Source organism: Pempheris klunzingeri, chromosome 12, assembly GCF_042242105.1.
Source record: "Pempheris klunzingeri isolate RE-2024b chromosome 12, fPemKlu1.hap1, whole genome shotgun sequence".
Taxonomy (NCBI): Eukaryota; Metazoa; Chordata; class Actinopteri; order Acropomatiformes; family Pempheridae; genus Pempheris; species Pempheris klunzingeri.
Window position 1 is genome coordinate 10,129,181 of NC_092023.1, and position 22,833 is coordinate 10,152,013.

A 22,833-nucleotide genomic window follows, 5' to 3' on the forward strand; every position below is an offset into this window, starting at 1 on the left:
CAAAGAAATACAAATGACGTAATTTGTATTTGTAAAATATCTCGGTGCAGATGGTGTAATATATTTTGGTTTCTTTGATATACTGACTGCCAGGGGAGTTGGAAGGAGCGCCATGGCTGCAAACAATAGATCATTGATGCCTCTCTGTCCTCTTTCTCAACCTGTCAGTCCATTTCCTTGTTATGTACTGGCCTGAGGAGCACTTGACAAAATGAGAGGCATTCAGCCAGTCTTGTTTTTTCCCCTGATTTTCCTCTCAGCCATAACTCAGGGAAAGCTGTTGTTTCATTCGACGGGTCAGAGGATAATATCTAAAGTTAACAATGGCTGAGTCACAGAATTTCTTTGTTCCAGTGTAATAGGTGCAACTTTAATTTATCTTGCTAAAGATAATCATTAAATGTGAGGAAGAACAGCTGAGTAGATGGGGGGCTGCGCACAGACAAAGCTAGATAAATAACTAATGTAATATTTCAGTATCAGCTTTCATGAGGAGAAAATTGATTCCGCTAGCTTTTTGATAATTTATCACGTCTGTCTTATGACACACATGTGTTGCCAGTCATCACTATGGTTTCTTAGACAACAGCGGCCTTTGTCCAGTAATTTCCATGATTCATGTTGTTTTCATTTCATGTCTCTTCTCACTGTGTTATTATACTGTATACAAAATACATAACAGTCCATTAACAAGAAGTAGCACATAAACACTGGCATTTTCAAGACCTATTGGAGTGTTTCATTGGTTGTGAAAAACACCGCAATATTACAGAGAGAAATAAACAGCATTTTTGGCACGAGTGACCAGTGAACATAAACTTGTTATCAGAACTAGTAGATATTCTCCATTGAAGTTCTTATCTTTCCTGTGCAATGTGAGACAAGCAGCTACAAACACTGTATGTGCTGCATTACAGTGATTACAGCTCTGTCGGTAAAGCGGAGGTTTGCCACATCACAGGTCATGTTCTGTAATCTGGAATGAACGAGTTTAAAGCCAAACTGGCTTCAGTTTATCAGAAATTACCTGCTTGTTTAGCCAGATACTGTGTACGTCGCATGAATAACACAGCAGCAGGGCCGTGCTGGGGAACTTCAAACGGAGATCATTAGGGCTTGTGGAGAGAAAACAATTGTTAGTGGTTGTTTTCTTTTTTGTGGTGCTGTTAGAATGTGTAATCACAACTAATTGCACAGCAAAATATGCTACAAAGAGAAAATCCTACAGTTTGCATTTCTGGTATTTGCTTTTGTATCTTCAGTTTGCTTGCTACCAATGACAGCACATAAACAAAAATGTGAACAGATGGCACTGGTTTTTAATGACATATTGCTATCTGTAAAGTCTCCCTGTAAGCCACAGACTAAAACGTCTCCCCTTGGGGAGCGCACCGCTCTAGTTGTTATCATCCGCTTTTAATGTCACCCTTTTCTTTGTCACATTGTCAAGTCCTCCAGCTAAATAAATGCAATGTAAATTGAGTATTGTGCTGGATGTAATTATTGAAAAGGGTTCCAGTTGGCTTAACTCTACGGGCTGTTTATTTAAAGCCTTCCTCCTCCGCACAGATCTGATGATAGAGAGAGAGGGAGAAAGAGAGGTTCTTATATAATGACAGGAATTCACAATGGAACCATGCTGAATGACAACCCCCCCTCAAACATCTCCAACAAACACCCCCCTTCACCCAATTCCTTCTCTTTCTCATTACAGTTTTACCATTGGGAAACATGCCTGTCCCAAATAGCCTCTAGTATAATTCCTTTTCTCCCCCTCCTGCTCTTTTTTTGCTTCATTCTTTTACTGAAAACATATTAAATCATGTTTCCTTTTACACAGTATACGCCCTGAGAAATAAGTCTGAGTTGATAATGAGGGGTCCCTTCTTTGAGGAAATACACACGGCAACTTTGATCTAGAATGGCATGTAATTCCTTGCCTGACCCAATTCCCAATCTCTTGATAAGATGTTTTTTTTTCTCTCTCTCTCCCTCCTAACCTTCCTGCAGAACTCACTCAAATGGGAACTTGCTGTCCCATTAAAGATACATTTAAAGCCAAACATGTCATCCATTTCATTCTGCAGGAGGAGGATATGTGAGGTTGGAAACGCTGTCTACTACAGGCTGAGGCGAGGAAGCTCTCTCTGTCTCCCTCTTTCACTCTGCCGGTGAACCTCTGAGATCTCCGATCACAGCTGCTCAATTGAGTTTGTGTCGGACAGAGCCGCGTGACAAATGAGAGTGGCCGTCATAGTAGATAGAGTATCATCACCTGGGTGCAAAAGCTTTTAGGCGCGTTTGAGGAGAGAAAAAGAGGCATGGAGAGGGGTTTCACTTGTTTGTGTAGTCAAATGGCAGCTGTATTTCTGCAACCAAAGATAGCTGATTAAATTTGTTCCCTGTGGTATTTGCACATTTCGGGTTCTTGCAGAGCAGCTTGTTTTTACTCTCAGAATTGACTGCGCCGTAAGTGGATTGACCCCCAAAACCCAGCAGTAGTCTTTCATTAGTCAGGAGGCAGCCAGGGACCAGACAGCGAGCAGTGTTTAGGGCCAATCCATCACTACACAAAGGGGGATCAACATGGCACAAACTTGTCTTCCTCATCTTAAGCGACTATGTGGCCTCTAACCTCGTAGTAATCACGGCTTCAACTTTTCTTCCTCGTGACTCTGACAATTCTGAGGGGCCAAACCTGCGTATATTTTCATCACCGGCACAAAAGGGGCCCTTTGGAGCTTTCTGATGGCTCATTTGTTACAAGGCCCCCGTTGTTTTTTGATAGTCAAAAGAACCAATTTGGGTTTTTGACAAGGAGCCCCTCTGAATAATTCCTTCATGTATTACAGGACCTATTAAATGCAAACTTTTCAATCTGACAATCAATAAGGCAGGCAGCTTTCCCTGGCCCCGTGCCAGACACATTAGGGCTGCGAGCGATGGTTGCTAGGGAGCTGAGCCTGCTCAGGGGAAAGAATGTTTAATGTAATAGAATCACATAAATCAACTGGAGGAAAGTGCTTGTGTTGTTTCTTCTTCTCTTCTCTTCTCTTCTCTGTTTAACTGAAAACATTTAATATGGGTGTGTGTTTTTGAAAATGTGGTACGACCATTTTTCCCCCCCTCTGTCAACCGCAAGAACATCTGGGATGGAATTAAGCTGAGGGAAGTTGAATTTTCTCTGTGTTTATGCGCGCGTGTACAGTTATTATACTGTGTGTGTGCGCGCATGTGTGTGTGTGTGTGTGCATGCTTGTTATTGTATGAATAGCTGCGTGTTCCCAATCCTTGTGCCGCACACTTGAATAAATTGAGGTGAAAATTATATAAATGTTTCGTCTTTTTTTTTTTTTTGCTTTGTCACAGGCCGCTGCCCCACCCTGCTAAAATGAATGAGGCACTTTAGTGCTTTACTATAATTAAGAACAGGAGCCAGCATGCATGGAGAGCTCTCTTTCTATGCATTACGCTTGCTGTGTGTTACTCTCCCTCTCTCAGCCCTTTGTACAGTTCCAGTAGAACATTTCCTCTGGGTGTTAGTGCCCTTTTGTGGGAATATGATTATCTTAGAAGAAGTAGCGCACAGACATGGCCTGTGAATGTAAAAGCCAGATATCTTTAAAGTCATACTCCACCCATTGTACCTGATAACCAGTATGTGAAATATTAGATTTTTTTACCTCAATAAAAACTTCTCAAACCAGTCGTGCAGCTTAAACCACTTCTCCACTTTCCATTTCTAAGCTCTGTGTGTTCCAAATAGTAATTGTTACCAAAACATGGCTAAATACACTACTAGAGTCCCATTCTTCGGACAAACCTGCTTGCAGATTGCTTTTGGTTGGATAACCTGCTGCAGTTTACCTGCTCTTGTCAATTAAAAAACGCCAGACGCAAGACAGAAAGTGTAGAAAATGTGAGTATAGAAAACTGAATATGTTGAAACATATTGAACATACTGACTCTACAAATAAGTTAATTATGCTGCTGAGGACTTTCTATAGACACCTAATACTTTATTTCCACCTTAAGAACTCATCATTGGAATGTATTGTGACTATCATGAGTTACAGTTGTTGTAATGAAATACCATTGTATTGTACTGTCTGCCAGAGCAGGTGGTGCATGATGGGTTGTTAGGATTTTGTCACTGAAGACAGTGTTTCACTCCTGCTGAAAATGACTTTGATGAGCACAGTTAAAGGGAACCAGAACTGTGAAGTTGTGGACTGTAAAACCAAAACAATAAGCTGACAGATACTGAAACCCCACATAGAGTTGGCTGATAGTTTGTTCAGTTGTAGTACCCATCCACCCAAACTGTACAGTGCATACGGTAAAAATATGAATTCATTCAGCTAGATCATCAGTTTGATCATTTGATATATGACGTACATATACATTTGCATGCATTTGCCACATTTTGATATATCTATAAAGGAAAAGCTTCTTAATAGGACTTCTCCATGGGGAAATTCACAAAAGCATTAATAATATCATGATATTGATTTCAGACATATTGCCTGGCCCCATTTGATCCTTAACAGATACTTGTTTGGGGGATTATCCCTTTAAAGGGCTGAATGTGTGTTGTGTACATTGTGTGTCAGAACAGATTGTGGCTGATATGACAAGCAGGGAAAGGGGAGTCACTGCCCGTGACTGATGTGATGTCGACGTCCACTGAGTCATTTGCAAACACAGTATGAAACTCAGTGCAGAACCATTAAATGCATTTGAAATATTATTCCAATTCAACTCCCTTTGAACACAATACGCTGAGTGTTAGTGACACACTGGGTGATTGCTTTGCTTTGTTTTAGTCCAATACAGAGATATATTGATGCTGCATCCTCTGCATTAATTAATGTGACGTTATTTACAGCACAGACTAGCTTGTAATTAGAGAAATGTTCTAGCACATTTTGTCTTGCCATTGATAGTGTAGTCATTCACAGAGTGGACAAGCGATGAATCATGCGAATGAATTTATCCGATTGTTTTATGTAATTCTCTTTTCGTTGGAAGCACAAGGTTGCCGCTAATGCAAATGTGACGCCTCCCATCACGCATCATTTCCATTCGGTGTCAATGACAGATGCTGTTCCCTCTTTATTTGGTCAGGTTTCAATAACATGAAACCAATAGCCAGATCGGGCGCCTGCTGCTGCTTATATGGCCCCTTCTCACTGTCATGTCCCCTCATTGAGAGGTGAGAGAGAGAAGGCGGATAAATCAGAGATGTGTTATATATAATGAGAAGAGGCTAAATGGAAACAGGGCAACCTCGGATATCAATACAGACCACGGAGTAGAGAGCCTGCAGGATGGTGTGAGAATACCAAACAAGTACCTTCTCCTCTCTCCATTTCCTCTTTCTTTCTCATCTCTTCCTCTTTTCTTCACTTTCGAACTATTTGTTAGACCTTTTAGACTTGTTTCGGTGATAGAAAAAAGAAAAAAGAAAGAAAAAACATCAAATATGAAAGTGACATTATTGGCTCTGGGTTACATGCCTTGCCATTTCTCGCCAACCCCACAAAAGCAGCAGGGGGATCCAGTAAATTCCTTGGCCGAGCAGATAATGTGGAAATGTTGACAACAGCAAATTTGAGGCGAGTGAGTGATTTAAGGACTACAGCGGGTGACAGAAAGCATCAGAGTAATGGTTTTCAGCTTTTTCCTGCTCGTCTCTGACAAGAGAAATGAGCACACTTGCCTGAAAGATTTTGTCAGAGCTTGTGGGCAGTGTGAATATTTTTAAGCTTGGTTGAATGTAAATGACACAGTTTACATGAGTCACATTTGGGTTTTAATTAGCCAGCGTAGATCTGCTTTTAACTGTCAGCAGCTCTCATATTATGACTAGTTTTATCCCTGACTCTCTAAGCCGCTACAGAAATTCTTCAATAAAAGCAGAGGATCTCAGAGATGTGGAAGTAGATCACCCCATTTATTTCCCTGGTTTGAAATTCAATGGTATCAATGATGTTTCATCTAACGTTGCAATAGCTATTCATCCAGCAGAGCAGCTGCTTCAACCACAACTAATGAGTTTCATGTTGTATGCGGCATTTCTGAGATTTTGATTACGAAGAGTAATTTTTCCTGCTTGTTATGGAAGAGAAGCAGAAATGTTTCCTTTGGTGTAATTATGCAAAATATTCTTTAATTCTTTCTGGTATACTGCAGTGTCAGAGCTTGTTTCTATCATATTTACTTCTACTCCTGCTTCTGTCATATGCAGTGTGGCTGCATTACACTACAGCCTTCTCTCCTCCGTTTTACTAAACATTTGTCCTCGAAGGAAGAGTTGGATCACTGGAATATTTCCCCATACAAATATCAAATCTATCCTGTGTTGTTTTGTCATATTTATATTGCACACATATATTAAAGCACGTTGCTATTACTATGTTGGAGCAGATTGAGATCTGCATTTTACTGTGCAGAGTGTCTCATGACAGCTTCTGTAGCTAATGACTTTACCAGTCGGCTGTGGACCGCAGCAGTGTCGCTTACAGTGTAGTGTGATACAGTAGAGCAATATTTGTGCATTTTAAAGCACTATATTGTTAATATAAATCTCCTGAATTTGACATTGCAAATATTTTCCTAAACATGCTAAGGCAACAAGTTTTTAAAGGTATTCTCCTCTCTTCAGCTAGTTTAATTCAGAGCTACAACTACTAGCAAGTAATAGATATTAATTAAACAATCATTTAATTAACTCCATGAAATCTCACAAAATAATGTAAAAATACGAAATTGACGATTTCAACCCCAAAGTTATTTTGCAAGTTGGTTTTGTTTGCCAAAATTCAAAGATATGCACCTGAGGATATTCAGTATATTTAATTACGAGAAAAGAAGCAAATCCTCACATTTGTGATGCTGGAAACAGCTTTTTTTATATGGACAATGTGTTCAATTCATCACTTACACTATTAATCAGCAAAACTATTTACAGTGATTGAACTGATTAATTGATTAGCTTCTTCAGCATTATTTTTTATTTCGCGTCAGCAGAGCGCAATAATCCGTGTATGAAGATTTAACACTTGTTATTTATGTGAATTTGCGAGTGATTTGTCTGATTTATAATGTGATGATGTGTTCAGGGGAAATTCTGCATCCAAGATGTCCAAGAAAGAAAGAGTCAGCTGTTAAAAACATCTCGTTCAGTAATTTTTAAAGGAAGACAGACAGGAAGCAGACACAGATGTTGCAAAAAGGATTATATGATTTTCATCTTGTATTGCATTTGGCAGACGACTCTCCAAATTCCATGTTTCCATAAACACAACATGAAAGAAGGAATTTCACTTATTCTCTGTGATGGATTACCAAATGTATTATTAGCAACTTTAAAGTCCCTGCAAGCTGATTTTCATGCTGTTGTTAATAGAAAACAATGGCTGCCTTGGAGCCAGGAAATCAGTACATTCAATCAGTACCTTTTAAGAGGGAAATACTGCACCTTTGACTTCTTTTCTGCTGTTTTATTTCACATCATCAAATCAGTAAGTATCAAAACAAAAGCTCTGCACTGTAACTAATCCTTTTGTTCACTGTCAGTGCTTTGCTCCCCATCTCTGCTTGTAAAGTTTTTGATTAAAAGAGGTACTGGAGGAATAATAGTGCAGCAGTTGAATGACAGATGTTTGCATGCTTTTGTCTTTGGAGAATGAACAGATATAGCTTTGTTTGAACTGAGTTGCCTTGGTTTTGTGTGACATCTGCCCTGGGTATAATAACAAAGCATAATCTTACAAAGCCACACAAGTAACATAAAATACTGATTCACTGTACAATTTCTTAATGCCACTTTTGGTCAAAACACCGAAACACTAGTGTGTTTCTATGAACAAAAGATAGTGTTGCCGTGTAAAACTTCTGTGTGACTTATGTCATTTTTAAGGTATTCCAGGCCACAAATGAGTGTAGCAGACCATCCATTTTATATAATTGTCCTCCTGACATCAGGGGGTGGAGATCTTATGTTACTTACAGTACATACCTGACCCTGTTGCACAACCAGTTCTATAATATCTGGACTCTTTTTCTAATTCCGCTGTCTGAAAATATAAAAATTTTATTCCTTTTTGCATTTCAAAAAACTGCTTCAGTTGTGCTTCTTTAATATCAGGAGTGTTTGTAAGATCAGCCCCATCCTCATCTTTAGACTCATTGAAACCTTTCCACGCCTTTGTCAGATCCTGGTTACATTATTATAATGGACTTTTTACTTGAGTGAGCCAGTCATCCTTGAAGTGTCTACATACTGAACAAAGTCCTGCAGCCAGAATCCTAAATAAGACTAGACATGTGCCAATACTCATATTACTCCTGCTTTTTGCTTCTTTCAATAAATTATAAATCTCCTTTTAAAATTACTTTTTGTCACTTTTTAGGCCCTGTATGGCAGAGTTCCAGTCTACTGTATTTCATGTAGCTAGTACTACTACTGCTGTTACTCTAGAAACAATATGAATAATAAAAGTTAAAAAAGTAGAAGCAGAAAAAAAACAAGCCATAACAAAAAGGCCTTTGTAGCTGTCTGTCTGACTTAACACAAATCAAAAAGGAGAACGAAAGGTTTTTATTTATGGCTTCCAAATTAACCACTTCACTGTGCAGTATAATGTCAGAAATCTGTCAGTACTTTTAAATCACATGCATAGAATCCTCGTAACCCGTTTTGTATTGTGTTGTTTGATTTATTTATATATCCATATTTTCCTTCATGTTCAGTTCTTTATAAGCTATTGTTTTAGGAATTCAAGACAACACACATGCAACACTAATCAAATATGTTACTCCAGCAGTTGAAAAAAGAGCTGAAGGCAGAGGCAGAAATACTCTTTTACTTTTAGTTCTTGTATGAGTCAAGCTGCAAAATCACTGGATCCTACAGTTCCCACAATGAAACTCAATAGTGTCTTTCATTAGGGCTCTCTTGGCTGGTAAACCCTCATGTCTTTTATACTCCATGCCCCCGAGTTTTGGTTTTCTTCCACAGGCTTTCTGTTGTAAATTTGTAGTGTGGAAGCCCAACCCTGATGATATCACTATGACATCACCAGGGTTATTTTGAAACGCTCCTCCAGAGCCTCAGCAGACATTATACTGTTAACTGTTCTCATAGACGTATAGCTTCACAAGCCAACATGTGAATTAGTGGAACTGACCCTTTAGTGTCAGAGCATCAAATGTGCAGTACTAAATATCGTACTGAACTATTAGTATTTACGTTATCAGTGCACTATATGTTGTATTAGAATTTATTGAGTGCTGCGCTGGCTGAGTGGTTATAACATCAGCTGTCCTGTGGAGCAGTTATGACCCTGACACTATTGTAGTTTATGAGGTTAGGAGCTTTACAGCGTGTTCTGAAAATAATCTTCTACACCACAGCTGTTTGATCAACAAGCTGCACTACCAGCAGGAGAGGACTGACAGACAGAAAGCAAAAATAGAAAAGAGATCCAGAGAGAGAGAAACAAATTGCATAATGCTCTCGCAGTGTGTCTTCCAGCTCTCCAGTGTTGCAGCACAGCCCAAACCAATTAGAAAGCTTATATAAAGATAAGGACGTCCTTTATTTTGAAAGGTCAGGCTGCAAGAACAAAAGAAAATTTTAAAGTGTAGGCACACTCAATGTACATTACACGCACCAATACACACACTCACACACACACCAACATGCATACTTTACAACGCCTTTGTACAGTTATTAATGCCCTGCGGCTCTCTCCCCAAATTGAATCTAATCAAGTGAAATGTTTTGAGGGTCCTCGGAAAAAAGAGCAGGTTTGACGGTGACCGCTTACAATAAAATCCCTGACATTTGGAAACAAAGCTTGCTCTGCCTCTGAGCTGTAATTGCGTACGACAACTGCTGCAATCTTTGATAAATGTGTGTGTCTGCAGTGTGATATGCATGTGAATGTATGCAGGAATCTTTGTCTTTATACATCTGTGGGCTTCATGGCAACTGTGTGTATGTGTGCGCTGGTTGACTGGTTTTAATGATTTCTCTTGAAGTGGTCGTCACATTGGAGTACAGTGGAACTAATTACGTTGATTGTCGGGAATGCAGCTGCTGTAAATATGGTATGAATGGTGTCCTTCCTCCCCTATTTCTGCTGCACATTTCGATGGTGCCCTCAGCCTTCAGCTTGATAAAAAAACATCAAAAAGGGAAAAAAAATGCATTTTTAAATAGACCTGCTCGTACTGTCTGTTTTGTCTCTAGGAAGGCAAGGTGAAAAGCTCGCTAGTTAGCCACCACTGAAATATTAACTTACCAGTAGAAATTCCCATGAATGTCATGTCCAAGGGCTTTGTAAAAGTAGACAGGACAGTAAATAATTCATGTAAAAATCGTGTTTCAAACTGCCTGACTCTGCTTCATCAACTGTTGAACCGTGTAGTCAGCTTTGTAAGCTAGGAAAATATTAGCACTCTACTTTTAAACAGCACTCTGTTAGAGTAAGCGAATCTACAAAATGTGACTTGGAATAAAGCTTTAATGAAAAATCTGCATGCATAATTTCTCTGCGTATTATGATTTGCCAGCCTAAAGTCATTGTGCAGTACCGTACTATGTTGTATTGCCTCTGTTGAGGTCATGTGTCATTTTATTATCGTATAATCATCATAGTAGGAGATTAAAATCATCATTACAATCATCAATCATTACAATTCATAGGTAATACCCACATGAACTTTGGACCAGAAACATCAAATTTTATCATGTTGTATTTTGTCATGTAAAGTCACTTATCATATTATATTAGTGTTGACACAATTAATCAATTAAATGGATGAGTCAATCAACAGAAAATACATCTGTAACTATTTTTGTAATGAACTATCCAAGCCCCCAAAGTGCCAAAAATTCGGTGTTTCAGCATCTCAAATGTGAATATTTTCTAAGTCATCTTTAAAATTAAACTGAATACGTTTGGATAAACAATCAAGACATTTAAATATGTTGACTTGAGCTCTGGGAAATGGTTATAGACCCGTCTTATTATCTATTATCTGATATGTTATGGACAATATGATTACGCAATGGAGAAAATATGTGGCAGACTAATTGAATGAAAGGAAAAATAAGTAGCACTTATATTACAGTTATATGATGTAAAATATCTCTTTGTTTATGATGTTATATGTCCATGTCAATACTGTAGATTTTCCTGTCAGTGTTAATGTTACAGGCAGATAGAACTAATCAGATTTAGCTGAACAGAGTTTCAGTAAAGTGAAAACACTGTGTCCAATTATATCTTTAAAGAATGGGAAATGTCTCTTGTACACCTTCAAGTTGACTCATTAGTCAAGTATTTCTCTCCCAAAGTGCCTTATTTAACCTGTTCCATGTTCTGCTGCCTAGAAAAATACCAACTAAGCATGTAATTAGTTAAAGGTTATATTTCTGTTATGTGGATGGCAGGAAATAGAATTCCGTTATGATGAAGCATAAAACTGTAATTTCAATTTCCAACAGCATTATGCTCATTACATAACATCCACTTATAGAAGAATGTATACTCTAAGATGAGTGCTTATATACACAAAATAAAGAGGCTACATTTGGTTAAATGTACAGTCTGCTGGTTCAGTTTGTGTCTTCATGTGAGTATTATACAGGGAAAAATGGCAGTAACATAATAATTATAAACACAAAAAACATAGTGACTTTACAGCGACTTTAATATGTTAATTAATTTCTGACTCATTCACTGTAGAATACAAATATTTCTCTGACATTGTATTTATATGAATATCTTACTTTTCAATTGTCATATCATAATATACTTTCTGTTTTAACAATTCAACAGCAGGTTTTTGGTATTTTTATTAGCCAGAAATGGCAGTCTGTCAGTTGGACCATCATTTAACAAAATATTTGATGGATTGCCATGTGCCGTCATCAGATCAAACTTTCTATGTGTCTGCTTCTTTAGTTTATGTCAAAATTCCTATAAAACTAATAATACTCAGCTCTACTCTGTGTTTGGTGCCAATTAGCCAAAGTTAGCATGCTACCAAACCAAACTTGGTCTTGATTGTTTATGGTATAAGTATGATATTAACAGTTTGATTTATCTATTTATCCTGGCTTTTATGGCAGTTTATTGTGTCAGCTCAGTTTGAACTTCCTGTTCAGAGGTTCTTGAAATAACGGAAGATATTTCTTTGGCAGTTAGTTGTCAGGTGATAATACTTCGAGCAAACTGGCATGCTCTCCGTGGAATATTATTTACACCCTCACTTCGGAAACAACACGCCCAGTGTGGTGGTAAAGTCTGGTTGTAATGCTACCTGATTAAAACAATGAGTTTTGTTATCACCCAACTCATAGATTATAATATATTTAGCCAGGCTGCGAATGGCCTCACACGAATTCACATACACTTTGTCCAAACTGCTCAGAGGAACTAGTCTGTTGAAAAGCCTTGTCAATCAAAGTAGCAAGCTAGAGATTCCTCCTTAGAGACACCTCAGTAGCGATGCATATCATGCATTTCAAACATGCAGCCCAACAACATTACATTATTGTGCAGCACACATGATGGGTTTTGTTTTGTCAGTATGGTGAAATGTGTTATTGCTACAAGGAAAGGGTGCGAAACATTTGTGCAAACTATTTAAAGTCACAATGAAACAGCAATATTAGAGCTTGCTCTTCCTTATTGTGATGCATTTCCTGAAATAGACAGAGAGATCATTCAGATATCAGCTAGCAGGGACAGTAATGTAGTTGTATGTGAGAGACTGTACTATTCATGCAATGGAAAATTTTGCATATGGCTAAGATGTATTGCTTTACAGCAATCATTAATAAACTTCAGTGCGTTTGGATTTTTTATTAATCATATATTTACCTGCTTGATATTTATCTGATTCTCACCAAAAGTTACAATAGGATTAACCTAAAGTCTAAGATCTCAAACATTGCAGGAAACCTATCAATTTAAGGCCAGTACTAAGGAGTAAAAGGATCATATTCACAGCACGCTGGCAGTAGATGTATCAGAATATTATAGTAGCCAAAAAATGATCTATGAGAGAGAATAAAGTAGTAAAATCTGCAGAGAAATGGAAGAGTGAATGTGTCCTGTAGAATTAAGCACTGCTATTCTCTACAAATCTTACAGGGACACTTGAAAAACAAAACTCTATTTCCCCACAAAGCTTTCCCCATTGAATGTCAAATTTAACTCTGCATAATCTCTGTGGACTTTCTAACAGTGTGACTGTATTTTGTGTGTTTTCCAGGCCAGGAGGAGGATGGGCGGAAGGTTTTGGTCCTCAGTTACCCCCAGTATTGCCGCTACCGTTCCGTTTTGGCGCGGCTCAGAGAGCAGCCGTCCACTCTGCTCATAGACCACACAGTGCTGGCGCTGGGCGGCATCACTGCGTTGGGCGGGAGCACAAGGATCCTTTACTGTCGGGACACCTTCGAACACCCCACCCTTCTGCAGAACGAGAGCATCTGTGACGAGTTTGGTGAGTGTGGCAGTTGGAGATCTGATTGCAGCTTTTAGATAAGTTATCATATTAGCTCATCTGAAATGCCAACAGCCATTACAGTGGAAGTTTATGGCATATGGAGTGTTGCACATTGCCCCATGAAACATCAAACATGTCCCGAGCCCTGAACATAAGCATGCACTTAAAACTCATTCTCACAGTATGGTTCATCTCAAACTTTCAATTATGACATTTTGGTTACCCTGACCATTTGTTCAAGTCTGCTTTTAGTGGAAAATGGACAGTGTTTGCACTTTTTGGGCCAAGCAATTTAGCTCAATTGTGTCAAATCCCAGAAAATGTACTTGAGTCCATTTAAAATGTTAATTTGTGTAATGAACACCATCAAAGGGCAAAGAAAGGGGAAGCTATTGTATCATTTACACCTGCGAAACAACCCAAAACTCAAGAGGCTTTTATAATATGTGTCACTAGGCTTGGCTTTGAATAAAATACATGTAAGGAACACACAGACAAAAGAAAGAGCAGAAATTAGGACTGCAATATTTATTGTTTATTACTATGAGGACGTCTATGCTACATTTTCCATAGCTGTGATTTGGGTTTGTGTGGAGATCATTAGATTGTGTTCTGTGGTCTCATTTCACTTGTCAATCCTTTGTTTCTCTCATAACTTTTCTATTTGATGTATTTAAAGCCATCTGAGCTGAACATGCTTTTGATCAGTGCTGTTTTTGTTTAGCTTAGATAATTTAAGCTAAAATTCAAGACACCACAACTGACCATCGTTTGTTTTTCATTTAGTCTGAGCTCATTTGTCCCCAGATGGGTCTTTCTGTTTACGAACACAAGTGACCGCCATTGAAACACCCTCGCCAGTCACACCTATGAAAAGCATTCTGTGGTTCCAGTGAGGAATTTTGAAGTGCTGGAACATGTCTGTTTGCCATTCACCGTGCTTTCCCTGTCGCTCATGAATCCACACATTTTATTAACCCCAAGCTGGGCTAAAACAAAGGAATAATGTGATTCATCTCTCTTTATATTTCCTCTGCTCAGGAGCACAGTGGAGCTCAGCGGGCTCTTGTGCAGCATCAATTTGACATTCACAGTAACGGCTCCTCTGGTCAAAAGTCATTGTTTTTCTTTTCCTGTAAATTTGCCAGTAGGTAATTGCATTTTAAGAGAGCAGCAGAGGTGAGACTAGAAGGGAAAACGGTTTTAGGCATAGGAAAATAAGTTATGAATAGTAACGCTAACATCCTGTGGCTGCTGTTGCTCATTCACTTGGCTCAATAATGCCATTCCTCTGTGAGCCACATTTAAGCTAAAGGTTTATTTTCAGAGCCTAAGGGAGTTCTACTTTTTTTTTTTTTACTAAGGCAACCCGATTTCTAATGTTATTCACATGAAGGTTTACTAGGTTTGAAGCAGGCTTTTATTTCTGCTTGAATTGCTGCTAGGAGACTTGTTTGTGAATTGTTTCAAAACAGCAGAGCTAAGTAATTTCCATCGCTCTGCCAAGAGAATTGACTCCAGGGCGCCTTACTTATAGGCACGAACACACACATGAATGTTTGCACATATGCACTTAGGAACATCAGACAACTGCTGAGTAAAGTTCTCTTGCCATTTAGCGGCTCCATATCCAAAAGCAGCAATAAACGCTATATTAAATCCACCTTTATTAGGGTAAATACCAGCACTGTGGACACGTTAGAAATAATACTGTGCAGCTGTGAAATATTAAAAAGTTAAAAATTAATCTGGGGAACAATTTTAGGACTTTCTTCTCTGCCTCTGTCAATGCTAATTCTGACCTTTTAGATCCAGCCAAATCTGCTGTGGCAGCTCTAATAGCCGTCCGTCTTGTCTAGGCTAATTCATGAAAGTGTGTCAGGCTACCTCAGGGGGTAGAGAAGACGAGAGGCCTCAGTGTAAAAAAAAAAGTGCCATTGCAGAGTTTCAGCAAGCCTGTTGGTACAGTATTGTGTAAAATGTAACCATCAGATGAAAGCCTGGTGCTGAAATCCAGTCTATTCTTGGTAGCCTGATTATGGCTTTAACACAGCACTACAGTAGATGGATGTACAGTATGATCATGTCCAGACTTATTATATAATCAGCAGCATATGTTTGTATGCATTTGAGTGTATCTGTACATTTGGAGGTGAGTAATGAAGCATCAGCAGGCTCTGGCTGCTCCTGTTTACATAACTTTGATGTCTTTGATTTGCTCTGACTTTACTCACTGCTATAAGGTCGTTCCTGGTGAAACAATAACGGTTTGTCGGGGACTGTGCTTCTCCTGCTTGATCTATATTCATGTCTTTTCGTCCATGTCGCCACAATGCTTTTGAATCAGCGTGAGCAAAACTGCAGTTGCGTCAGTTACCATTTCTTTAGTCGTGTGATCCATATTTATGTTCAGCATCGCCTGTCACCCCTGCAGCTGCTTTCCTCACGGGGAATGACACAGTTTTTGTTTATAATTATCATGCATTCTCTGCCAGTGTGGATTGATTATACCCATGCTACTTTGTGTCCCCAATTTAATTTCTTGCCAGGAGGAATGTAATACTACCCTTGCACAATCGCAGAAAAGGAAATATATATGAGGGAAAAGTTGTGTGGAAGACCTCAGTGGTACACATAATTCTTCACAGTGTTCATTGCACACACTCACTTAGTGAATGAAAATCAAACTATTATATAAAAGTATGAATAGAGACGGTGTTACTGTACTGTGCTACATTAACATTGCCATTATGGAGGCTCCTCTAATGTGAGAAAAAGCCAGAAATAGTTGTAGTGGGCCAGGTTTCTGCAGTGCTCAAGGCCAGATGACAAGTTCAACATTTTGTTATTAGCTGTCATAGTTCTGTAAAGTAGTACTCACATTCATTTTGTGTGGGTATTGTATGTGCTACAAAGCAATAACACAAACGTTTGTGCGCTCGACCTAGAGGTGCCAAATACGATATATTTAAACAAAATGCACATTGCAGAGCTTCAGGGCTTCTTGACAGCTCCTCATTTGGACGCATGTTAAGGAAAATATTATGACCAACATTTTTCCCATTTTCTCTGATTCTGAAGTTATGCTCCCAAACTGCTGACCTTCCTCTCCCCTCCCTTCCTCCACCTCTTCAGAAACCTAACACTCCTTGTGTGCACGTAGCTTAAATCAACAGCATTTTGAAAGTTAGTGAGGCAATCATGTTTGAGGCAAAGCAGTTGAGAGGAGCTGCCCCCTCCCCCTCTTGCTCTTTCTCATTTGTCCTATATTCCCCAGGTCTCTTGCCTTGGCACAGAAACTATGTATTTTGTGCTCAATTCAGTGTGTTTTGTTTGAAATATCTCTCACTCAGTGCTGGTTTGATTTTTATTAAAAAGGAACATTTTGAGTGCAGTCCTTTGGAATCCTTTTTGTAATCCTCCAGGGTGGGAGGAGTATAAAAAAAATATTTATTGCTTCAATATATTAACATTGTCCAGATGCACTGATCATAAACAGAATTTTACAGTCTATCTTGGTAATGTGGTGCATGTGCGCTAGTTTTCTACATTTGTGGCTGAATGTGGTTGTGTTTCGTGTGTATTTAAGAGGGTGTTTCTGCGCCTGAGTTGGTTACATCTGTGTTTGGAAGAAAAAAAGGTTTCCTGTTTGGTCACTGACACTGGTACTGAAATATAACGTATGCTTTACAAGAGAAGGAAAGATGAGGAAAAGAAAATCCTGAACATCAGTAAACAGTCTAAAATCTTAAACCTGTACTGAGATAATATCTTTGAAAACATTCAGTGCTGCTAGCCTGATTGGGTTGGGTCACCAGATGAACATACAGTATGATGTCATTGTTTCCACAACTTGAACCACTTTCTCGCTCCCTCTTTAAACATGAAATCAGATTAGATGAAATATGCATACGCCAATATCGTCCCATGACAGCCCCGTCTGTTAATGTAATAGGCAAACTGCTTGCTAAGCTCATGTTTTCCCATCTCCTCCGCAGATTTGTGTTAACCACCAGCCCATGAATTTTTCATCGTCCATATGTCATAGTATACAGAGGCCATTGAGGAGAAATTTAGAGGAGAAAAGAGCACATGTTGTAGCTGTATAATCAGATATAATCAGGACACACACTGTATATAACAATGAACTGAACATCTGGTGAAAGGCCACTTATATAGTACACTGTCATGTCCTTACATATCTGTAAAATAATGTTTTTACAAGAAATGAAAGATACATATTTTTACACTATAGGCTGTTATACACAGGATATTACATACCATGCTATGTGACAGGCCTCAGCAGACTTTGAGTACGATGTGTCTTATTTATTGCTCTAATATATCCGTTATGCACAGGCTAAATCTATGCCACATTGCTAGTTTAACTAAAAGCTTTCTTCTACTAGCTTCAGAAGCATTAGCATGACTTTGGGGCTGAATAAGGCACAATTTTTCAGATTTTCCCCAGTATGTCATCAGCAACACTCCAGTTCTGTGCATATTGCTTTGCATTGCTGCTTATCTAGTTTTAGAAGACAGCACAGAGAAATAAATAAGCATTTGGCTATAGGCGAGAGGCTTCTCAAAGGTCTGGACTTGTTATTTACAGTGCAAAGGTTTCTCAGAGGACCAGTGCTGATCAAGGATTATTGACAAGTGAAGGAAGAGAGAACACTAAGGTAGACACAAATGTCAATTAGAGGGTCATAACACGACCTCACCTCTCAATATCCTATTTTTGTCTCCACCAATATTACCGTTTCTGTTTGATTTCCTCATTAAAATCTCACCAAACAGAGTTGATAAAAATGCTGATAAACTCAATGGAGTCAACTTCAGTCAATATCATATGCTCACAAGCAGCAGTGAGTAATTTGAAAACTTGTTTTGCCCCTCAGGCTACATAGTTTTGACCCCCTGAAAGGCAGAGGATCTGCCTGCAGAAGTGTGGAAAAAAGCTGCAACCTCCTGCATATGTTTTTCATGTAAAAAACAATTTAATCTGTATTTTTTTTATTCTAAAAAGGTCCTGAAATTGATAAAACAAATTAATAACAATCATGTAAAGTGCAGAAAATAGCATCCAAATACTTTTAGTTTCTTCTGAAAACTCAAAGCTACACCCTTCAATAAGTTCCATGTTTATATTAGAAAGATAACCAAAAGTTCTTAGACTTAGAGGTTTCCTACCTTTCAGGCAGCCATTTCATTTCACTATAGTGAGCAGTAACATAAAATCTACTTTGTATAGGTGACCTAACACAGTGAAACATTTAGTCACCTTTTTATAGTCCCACTATAATTTCATGTTATTGCAGCTGTGAGTAGTAACTATTTCAAAATATCTCCCTGTTGCTGCATTCAGGGACGCTCCGACATCCAAGATTTAAGAGTTACCTGCCAAATGGGGACCAATTTAAATGATCTGAGGTTTTCGTACAATTTTCTGTCATCACATTGTCCAGTAGATCATGAAATGCAGTGGGGGGACAGAGTGTCCTTCTGCTGGTTCCAGCTCACAACTGCAGTCATAAAAAGATGTTAAAAAATAATAAAGGTGCTAAAATGTGAAGGATAACTCATAAATGCGTTTCATGTCTGTGCATGTTATTTTCATATCAAACCAAAATGCCTCTCACATTTAGGAAATAAATCTAGAAATGTGTGCTGTAAAAGTTATTGGGTAGTGAACATAGCTCCATGAAATGGCACAAACTTGTCCTCCTTTGGTAAGTGAATAACCACTTTGGCACGATGGCTGACAGCTCATTATCAGGTTGGGATATAAAAAGATGGACCGAAATGTGATGTTTTTGGCAAAGCAGTTGTGTAATCTAAAACACTGATAAAGTGCAGAGCATGTTTTTAATTACTTCACACTTCAGCTGACCAGGCCCGCTTGACCTCATTCATAATGGCTTAGGTGATTATTCCATTAATACACTTGTCAAATATGGGAGAACCACCGTCGGTGAGCATGGTTCAAATTAAGATAGATTATATTTACATGATAAAAATATGTCTTAGGTTTGTAGCTGTCATGGACTACACACTGAGTCATATTTTCACAGAATCCCAAATGTGAGATGTGATACAACTCCTGAATGTCCCTAATAAAAATTACAGAACAGCATGTTGCAACCTGGAGTGAGCAAGTCTGACTCATCAGTGTAACTGTAGACACTGTTTACAAAGTCTGTCTCTGCCAGTGAGGCTGGTGTAGAAACAGCTCATGAATGCAGCCCTCTAGCCAGGTTGTGCTGGGTTAAGTGTCGAGCATGTTTCACATGTGTGCAGGTAGAGGCTTGTTACCGGTTGTTGTTTCTGAAAAGAGCTTGTGTAACTTAAGTGACGTCCAAAATCATTGTTGCACGGCTGATAAATGACAGCAGCAAAGTGAGGATTATATTGTACCTGATGACTCTTAGGGATGTTTTGAGCTTTTTGTTTTCCAAAATGACGCACACATTTCCTGGAAAAGAGCCTACCTTAACAGTGTCACTACTGGCAGCTGCTATAAGCATTTGTTTATCAAAAAAAAAGCAGGTGAGAGCTTGTTGTGTCTTTTGAATTATTTGTACATTATTGGAATAAACTCTTAAAATCCCTTAGATACAATACATTAGCATATAAACAGGGAAAAAATGAACTGAGAGATAAAAGTATCCATTGGCCTATTTTGTTATGGGAATGATGATTATTTATAATCACTATGGCATAATGCTGTGTAGCTTTTCAAAATGATAAAGTCCCTCTGATTGGGCTCATTGGCCAACTCAATCCCATCAAGTGTAACTAGAGCGTGATCTATTAGAATACATATGTTTTATTGATGTATGGGCTTCGTGTTTATCCTGGCATTCATTTATTTATAGGTCGATGCTGTGATTTTTTTTTTCCTCCAGTAATGAATAGGATAAGCCTTGAAGCTTATCCACTGCTCCCTTTCATCTCCCCCTCTCTCCCCCTCTCTCTCTCTCTCTCTCTCTCTCTCTCTCTCCCTCCCTTATCCCCTCCCTTTATCTACCCCCCCCCCCCCCCTCTAAAAGCCAAATTGAAATACAGTATTTTTAAAGCCGCAGTCCTAGTGAGTTGTTGCTGCAGTCTGTCAGTATCAATGATGTGGAAGCGTTTGAAGGTTATCCCATTTTTAGCAAATCCTCCACATTATGTAACTTTTACTCTGTTTTACATTTGGCTCTCATCCAAACAGCAGGGTGTGTATTTGGGACAGTCCCTCTGTGTACTCTTAACATTTCTTTGCAAAATGGGATTTATTTTTCAATTTCCTCCCGTGGAACAATAGCCATTAAAAGCTACTTGCCAACTCCAGGATATAAGCTATAGGGACATGTTCTCTCAGATATTTACAGTGTGTATTGTGTTGCAGCATGTTTTTTTTTTTTTTATGTCTTGACAGTAAAGCAGCACTGTTAGTTATTAGTTTCGTTTTCTTTCTTGTATAATTACACTGTGCATGTATGTGTGTGTGTGATATTACTAAGTTCTCCAGGGTCAAAGGTCATTGCATTCCTCAGTGTTTGTGTCAGTCAGTGGATAGGGGTTTAGATTAAACCCAGCCATGTCTCAAACGCGATGTGTGTTAATAAGTACTTAACGGGCGATGTTACCATCATGAGGCGATCACATGAGGTAGACAGAGAGAGAAAGACAGAGAAAGAAAGAGGAGATGAAAGGAGCAACTAGAGAAATTTAAAGGAATGATTTTAGCCCTATAATTACATCCTATTTTGACTATAAATTAAGTTTGTGGAATTGCGCTTGTACAACATGTAAAACTGTGACTGCTTACCATAATTTTCTATTTACTTTGCAAATGGAAAGCTTGAGTCGACAGCCTTTATGAGTTTGCGCAGTGGTAAAGTACACACATTCACACCCCTGTCGAAACACACACCCCAATGAATCCGATGAGAATGATTTCATAATCCGTCGCAATAATAAACTTCTTTGAACAGTTTAATTGGCTCTTCCTGGAATGGCACGGCTTCGCTTCATTTGATCTGATGAAAGAGTAATGTTGCCTCTCCCCAGGGGGAGCATGCACAACAGTGCACAAATAATGAATTAAGAGCACTAGCCTTTTTTTTTCCAAATGACTGCCATAATAAAGCAGGAAAATTCATACCACACTTACACCATTCCCCCCCTAAATTGCTTTCATGTTTACTTGCTTATATATTTAATTTTCAGGGCTTGTTTTAAGTGAAAATAATCCTGATTCCTGGAAGGGTAATGGATTGAGGTCACATGGAAATTGATTGTCATCTGAAAGCCCCATTGTTGTTTGTTGGAAATGTTCCAGAAACATTCCTCATGTGCGATTCTGTGAAAAGTCACACTTACGGTACTCCCTTTGGGAAATGCTAGTACTTTGAAAAGCTTGTATGGCAAGGAGTGAAATTTGATTTGAACGCATTTGGTGTATGTAAAATGGAAACTGAAGTAGGCTATGCAAAAAAGGAAAAGGAATATGTAAAATTGAAACTGACAAAGTCATGTTGGTTTGGGAGATTGTCCTCTTCTCTCAGCTGAGGAGTATTAACAGTGACAGTCTGAATGGAGAGTCTGTGTACAGCAACAGCATGGCCACAGAAATGAGCTCATTACTGGCAAATACATTATGTATGTGCACTTACACACACATTTATCTTATATTACTATGGTGAGAATATTCCATTTGCATATCCATCTGCTAATTGTAACCCCTAACATGCTGGATCCTGAAGGCAAGGAGGATTGGTGTAAAACCAAAACCATAACCTCAACCAAAATGATTCAATTATATCCCTTAAAAGTCTATTTTCTTAGTATGGCTTGGCAGGAAAACCTTAATAAACACAGACACACACGCACATTTTAACAATGCACTGCTCATGGCTCGAAGACACTAAAAGAATGATTTACATGATATTGTAAGCGCAAGATAAAAATGGGAGTGTATTTTTAATGTCCTGGTAAACACACACTTGCTAGTATGTGGGCTTGTCTCCATGGCAACGCTAGTCAGAGCGTGCCCGGCCTAGCGTTTTGACAGGTTCTCCTGATGATGATTGATAATTACTACCTGACTTGTTGTCCCCGTCTCCACAAACATATGGCGGGAGCTGCCCTCCGCCATATATACGCCAAAATGTTCCCTTTTCTGATAATAGCTTTTTAATGTTGCATTTTGTTGTGCATGCATAGCAATCCCCCCCCCCCCCCCCCCCCCCCACACACACACACACACACATACACACACACACACACACCCTCCTTCCCAGCACACATGCACCC

General features: G+C 38.8%; 1 protein-coding gene across 1 annotated transcript in view; it reads left to right on the top strand.

Moving 5' to 3' along the window:
* The window catches only part of arid5b (AT-rich interaction domain 5B), a 72,362-nt gene that overhangs the window by 18,484 nt on the left and 31,045 nt on the right, over nt 1–22,833 (top strand). The window contains exon 4 of the mRNA XM_070840743.1: nt 13,297–13,527. Within this exon, the coding sequence (XP_070696844.1) occupies nt 13,297–13,527 (231 nt within the window). The remainder of the gene's footprint in view (nt 1–13,296; nt 13,528–22,833) is intronic.